The 6,656-nt window shown below is 30.6% G+C and overlaps 1 protein-coding gene across 14 annotated transcripts; it reads left to right on the top strand.

Moving 5' to 3' along the window:
• Positions 1-297: 297 nt before the first annotated feature.
• Positions 298-6,426, top strand: LOC108193900 (uncharacterized). 14 transcript variants are annotated; one of them, XM_064080798.1, is made up of 8 exons: positions 298-468; positions 1,695-1,791; positions 2,003-2,056; positions 3,901-3,979; positions 4,207-4,314; positions 4,518-4,628; positions 4,708-4,810; positions 5,545-6,426. In XM_064080798.1, exons 1-4 carry the CDS (start codon positions 451-453, stop codon positions 3,957-3,959), a joined length of 228 nt encoding a protein of 75 aa, XP_063936868.1. In that variant the 5' UTR covers positions 298-450; the 3' UTR covers positions 3,960-3,979; positions 4,207-4,314; positions 4,518-4,628; positions 4,708-4,810; positions 5,545-6,426. The 14 variants fall into 14 exon arrangements, 7 of the variants coding, with proteins under 7 accessions (XP_063936868.1, XP_063936866.1, XP_063936864.1 ...); XM_064080796.1 differs by having other exon boundaries at positions 2,003-2,064; XR_001801308.2 differs by lacking the exon at positions 1,695-1,791.
• The last annotated feature ends 230 nt before the right edge of the window (positions 6,427-6,656 follow it).

Below are 6,656 nucleotides of genomic sequence, written 5' to 3'. Positions count from 1 at the left end.
GACTGAAATTTCCTTCTTTTTTTTTGATTGAATTGGAATAATTCAGCTAAAATTCATAATATATAAAAAATAATATTTATTAATCACTACCAATTCACTAAAGACGGATATAATTAAATTTATAAATTGGATATTATAATTATTGCCTATAATATATATATAGGCTAAAATTCTAAGGAGGGACATCTTATATGGAGTTCCATAGTACACCCTATATTTAATCTCGATCATTGATTAAAAGTTAATCTAACGGCTGTTAAATGTTTTAAAAAATAAAACAATTCTCGTGCCATTCTTCCGTGCAACAATTATCTTGTAACATCTCACTCTCCCTGCTCTCTGGCCTCTCTCTACCACACGTCACACCCTCTCTGTCCACCTACTCTCGCGCGCGACAAAAAGCAATGAAGTCTTCTTCGAATCAAGCTGAGATTATCAAATCAGTTTTTGATGTTCAATGTTAATCAGGTTTTTATCCTTAATCATGTTGTTTTCAGCTATTTTAATTATAAGATATAATTGATTTGTAATATGATTATGCATCCATGAACTTGTTTCTTTACAGATCTTGATTGTAATTGTGATTCTATTGTGGAATATAAACACTGAATTTTAAATTAATAATTTGATTTAGTAGAAACTGACCAACAAGTTTTGGTTCCATTGCAGAATTATACTATGTATAAGCTTTCCTAAGTTAGTCTCATTTTTCATTACTATGTTAATTGTAAGATATAATTAATTTGTGATATGATTATACATCTATGAACTTGTTTCTTTACAGATTTTGATTTTAATTATGATTCCATTATGGAATATAAACACTCAATTCGTTAATTTATCAATTGATTTAGTAGATTCTGAACTACAGATTTTGGTTCCACTGTAGAATTATAATATGTATAAGCTAATTTCCTAAAGTTAGTCTCTTTTTTCATTAATTTCGATTCCAATGACTATTTAATTTTGAATGTGTGCTTCATATTTGTATAAGTGATTGTATGTATAGCTCGATGATACACACAAGTCGATTTCTTGATCTCTTTTGGTGATTTGATCTAAGACAATGATAATATCATCTATGAATCAAGCTCAGTTATGAAATCTTTTTCTTTAAGTGAAACTTTATCAAGTTCAGTTTCTTAGTTAGTGTTTTTCATTAATATTCTACTATAGAATCAAATTAGTAATCAATGCATTTAGTTAAAGTTGTTTTATAATTAGCGTATGCTATATATCTTGGTTTTTATACAATATAATTTGATGTAAATTTTGTGATTTTGCTTTATTTTGTGATTTTCCTTTATATTGTCAAAGTTTTATCTTTAATCTCAATATTTTTAGTTATTTTAATTTTCAAATTTGTTTCTTTTGTTAAAATTATGATTCCATAAGAACTAGTTCATGTATTGGTTTTGATTATAATAATAATTGATTCTATTGTGGAGTATAAATGCTTTATTTTTTTATGCATTTATTGATTTGGTAAATTCTTTCTCAAGATTTAGGTTCTACTATCGAATAAAAGTATTAAAAAATCTTTAGTAAATCCTTTTTTTAAGATTTAAATTTTATTGTGGAACATGTGTTATACACTAATTAAAAAGTCTTTAGTAATTTAAATTCTTTTGGTAAATCGACCTTGTTAAGATTCTCTGCTTTCAGTTATTTAAGGAAGAGTAAACTTGTCACAGAAAGGTTTAATGGAGCAGGATTTGAGCAACCTGGATGTGATAACATTACATCCGCTCTCACCTGAAGTTATATCTCGACAGGCTACAATAAATATTGGTAAAACTCAACATTTTTAGACTTTTTTCGTGATGAAATAAAAAATGACAATAAATTTCACAAAGCAAAATGAAAGAATATCAAGTGCATGTGGTTGAATCAATCATATGAGTTCTGCTCTAATTTTTGTCACCAGCTCTTAATATTGTGATGATGTTGTTCCACTCGCATGCACTGTTACTCAAGTGACCTAAGTAATGTGTTCTTTCAGGCACTACCAGCCATTTGGCACATGGAAAATCAACTGCTGTAAAAGCCATATCAGGTGTGCAGGTGATCATTTGATTTAATAAAATTATAAAGCTGTGGGAACACTATGATGTTCCAGCTCTTGTAAAATTTTCAAATATCTTTGTATTTCCTTTTTGTTACTAATATCTTGAAGATGTGAAGTTGATTTCTGAGCTATGCATGGATATCAACCATCTGTAGTTGATAATACTGAGATTAAGTTAAATATTAAGTTAAGCTAACAATCAAAACAACATGTTACAACTTTAATGCTTTTTTTTTTTTTTTTGTAAGGTCTACATATACGTAGATGAATTGTATCGAAATACAATAAACCGCATCCGGGATATCTTTCTTTCAAGAAAGTTTATCATCTAACCGAAAGTCATGCAAGCACAACTCCAGACGCTTAGACAATAAAGCTTAAATGAATGAGAAAAGAACACCCATAAGCCACGAACCAGCTCGCTTCCAAATTATCCTGAAAAAAACAAAACAAACCAAAAAAACATAAATCTGTATACAAGTAAATCACACACACGCACACACACACACACACACACACACATATATATATATATATATATATATATATATATATATATTTAATGTAATGTAAAAATGATAGAAAATCTAATAAAAACAAAACAAAAGAGTATATATAACAAAAATAAATTAAAAAATATAGAAATATAAACTAATTTCTAACCAAAGGAAAATCCTTTGGTTAGACACATTAAAAATTAATAATTTAAGTGATGAATAAAATAAAGTTTAAAACATGATTAAATATATTATATATAATCATCAACAAGTCAAATAAGCCATAAAAATGGCATCCAAATTGGAACAAAAAGCCATTAAAGGCACAATAAAGCCCCATTAAAGGCACAATAAAGCCATTAAAGGCACAATAAAGTCATGATTAATGACTCCCATAAATGGTACTTAAAGGTATTTAAATATTCATAAAGAATATTTATCCAATCACAATTACAATTTAAAATGTAACTGTTCTAATTAAAGCTAATGGAGACAAATAATGAATAGAGAATAAAAGAGATCTCGTAATTAAAGCCAATCTAATTTAAGAATAAATTATTGCCTAAATATCTAACAATCATGATAATTATGGATTCAAAACGTAACCTCCGTTACACCATGATTCACAACATCCAAATCCACATAATTATGAACTATCTCCCAAATCAATCTCGTATTTTCAGAAACAGAAAATTCAAGTTTTACGCCGAGTGAAACAGATATCTCGTAGAAATTGTACTTATTCAATCATAGATCTACGCCGATAACAGAAGTTAAAACATTATAATGCAATTCCATTTCAGTTTTATCAAAAAGTTAAAATAGAATTTCTTACGATTGCATATCACCTAGATTCATGCTCACCAATCACCATCACCAAAACATTACAATTAAACCACACGATGAGAATCTCGATAGTTTAATAGATAAAATCAAACAAACATGCATGATAGTAGTACTTGAATGAATCAATATCAGATCTGACTATAATTGAAACTTGAATTGCAACAAAAGTGAAAGAAAGAAATTAAACACACAATTGAGAATTGAGTTGTGATAGATACATACAGATACATGCGTACAAACAAAGAAGAGAGAGTGGTGACCTGAATGGTTGCGGTGGTGATTGGCTCATATCCGATTAGTTCCATCAACGGCAGCAAATAGCTTAAATCCTAGGTAGCTTTGTTATCCCCAATACAAACCAAAAAACGGTGTTATCCATCTCACTTGTAATGGCGAATCTGGACGGCGATGATGATCTCAAAACGTGAAGAAACCATTAAACCACGTAATCGACATACTAATCGAGAAATATTGACGATTACGATTCAGGGAAAAATATTTGGGGAAACTTTATGGGCTACGCAGCATTTTGCTCATCTCACAGCTGATCGAACTGCAAGTGAGATATGTGAGTTTCTCTCCTCAATCTCTCTCCCTCTCTCTCGCTCGCTCTCCTCCTTTGGGGAAAAATATTGTCATTTTCTAATTAACGTAACTGCATGGTTTGGTGTTAAGATTCTTGTATGATTCTCCAATTCTCCATCATATTTCCTCCGTTTTAAAATATAAATTGTCTAGTTTGTTTTGGTTTACAACTTTAATGCTTTTAATTTAACTCTATGGTGATCTTTACAGAAATTAAGTCATGGACCTTTAATACAAAGAATACACAATTGTTGAAAGTGTCCCATTGTCAACATCAGAACTTACATGAGCAACCAATTGTTTCTCTTTAGTTTCCAGGTCAGATTTTTTATGTATAGCTCTTTCTAACTTATGTAACTCGTAACAGTTGAGAATCACAGCGTATCCTTGACTTTTAAGTATAAAATTTTCTCTGAAGAATGAGGAGTTACATTATAATTACCCATTTATAATGCAAGATTATATAAATTAATGTTCTGTCAGAAGTAGTAGCCAAAGCAACTTTTTTGTCTTCTCTGCAGACTATATGTTTCAAAAATGAGTTCGAACGGAACATCACAATCAAGCTGGGTATGCAAATGCAAAATATATAAATGTGAAGATGACGGATGTCCTCGACCAATGTGTTACAAGTGAGCTAATAAACTGGGAACTGCACTTCTTTTATATATTGAGTTTTCACATCATGATTATTGTGCTTCTTATTAACAGGGCATATGGAAGTGGAAAATAAGATGCTCCTATGTGCGATGTACCTGACTTTAAGAATACCAGGATGAAACTACTGAGACATGTCTCCATTGTCGACTGCCCAGTAAGTGTGTCATCTGATATGTTGCTGAACCAAACTTGAAAGAACTTGTTGGTATTGTTTGGCCCTCTTGGTTTCAGGGTAAGGAATGGAACAAAAAATTATGAACAAAATATAAACCGAAAATGTGCAATGTGAGATGGAAAATGAAGAAAATGAAGAGTGCAAATGTGTAAAGATACTTTTTTCTTTATTGATCAGTTTCATGATTATAGTTGCAAACCTTCTGGTTACTTTTATTATTTTCTTTATAAGGGCTATGGAATGGAAATGAGAACTTTCTGTGGAGTCTTTGATGGGCACGGAGTGAATGATCATAGATTTAGTAAACTCGTTAGGAACCGGTTGCCTTTGTTACTGATGAATCAAAGAAATGATATTTTCAAGTACAATTCACTATCAAACTACGACATAAATCTTGAGAATTGGAAAGAGGATGTGTTAGTGGATTCAGCATAATGGACAAGGAGATTAAACTTATGAAAAATTGGACTGCACTTACAGTGAAACCACTGCTATTATTACTATGAAACATGTGATTATTTACCTAGATTTTTGACACTAATATGAATACATTAATGCTTATACGCATTATAATTAATATGAACTGCTATGAACAGTATGTGGTGCCTGCAACAGAAGGTGTAAGCCTGCATTTCCCAAACAAGTGAAAATTATATCTCAAATTATCATTAAAAAAACCATTCTACCGAACTAACAAGTTATAAAAATTGCAGGTTTGGGATGTGCTAAGCAATAATGAAGTGGTATTGGTTACATGGGCAAAAACAGGCAAGACAATGATAAAACAACTCCCAGATAATAATGAATTGGAGCTCCCAAGAACTATATGCATGTTAGCGGAGAAGTTGTGATGCAACATTTTACAAAGAAGGTGAAAAGATTGTAGCTTCTTTTATAGACAGTAGTTTATGTGATGGACTTTCGAATGTAAAATCATACTTTGATTGTATTAGCCTTTTTGTAGAAAGGGTAAGATAATATCATGTAAGTCTAAATGTAAAGACAACCCTATCTGTTACATAGGGATGATAACTCAACAATAGAACAGGACAAGTAAATAACACTACGCCTGCACCGGAATTGGAAGATACGAAGACAAAGGTTGAAGAAGCCATCTACAGTCTTGAAGGAATAAGTTCACTGGAAGAAGTTCATTAATATGTTCATGCCTCAGTGAAGAATAAAGATTGAAGTATTCAAGATTGTGGAAGCAATGAAGATGTTGTCCAAGTACTCGAAAGATTTCAGTGCAACCCCTGAAGCAAGATATTTCTATATATCTTGGTTGGTTATTTATAATCAACAAACTGAAGCATAAACTAACCCGGAACCGACTGATCAATGTTTGCTGACAAAGAAGGTACAATGTTTGACTTCAGTGTTAGTCGCTTGTGAACCAGACCAGTGCACTAAGCGTCAGCACGTACGGAGCTTTGCAAAGTATTTATCGATCGAAGAATTGATCCAGTCATATCAAGTCATTTGTTCCAAAGCCAAGTCAAGCCAAATGCCAGCTATGCCAAAGCTTACTGCTCAAATGCCATATGTCAAAGCTTCCACAGAAAGCCATATCAGGAAGTGACATTTTATATATGTGTGCACTTATATATTTGTATATGTACAAATATAATTATATATGTATATATGTATATTTAATTAAATATAATATATATAATATATATGTATATATGTTTTTAAACATATGTATATGTATATTTATATGTATATATATTTAAATAAATATATATGTATAGTATATGTATTTATATTTTACATAAACATTTATATATTTAAGTGTATATATATATATTATATTATGTGCATA

Source organism: Daucus carota, chromosome 7, assembly GCF_001625215.2.
Source record: "Daucus carota subsp. sativus chromosome 7, DH1 v3.0, whole genome shotgun sequence".
In the NCBI taxonomy this organism is placed as follows: domain Eukaryota; kingdom Viridiplantae; phylum Streptophyta; class Magnoliopsida; order Apiales; family Apiaceae; genus Daucus; species Daucus carota.
The sequence above is the reverse complement of the archived record's forward strand: the minus strand, read 5'-3'. Positions and strand labels throughout refer to the sequence as shown.

Coding starts and splice junctions, on each gene's coding strand:
- LOC108193900 (XM_064080793.1), top strand. Junction 2,065..3,900: donor AAGCCATATCAGGTGTGCAG/GTGATCATTTGA, acceptor ATTACGATTCAG/GGAAAAATATTTGGGGAAAC. Junction 3,980..4,517: donor TCGAACTGCAAGTGAGATAT/GTGAGTTTCTCT, acceptor TCTTCTCTGCAG/ACTATATGTTTCAAAAATGA.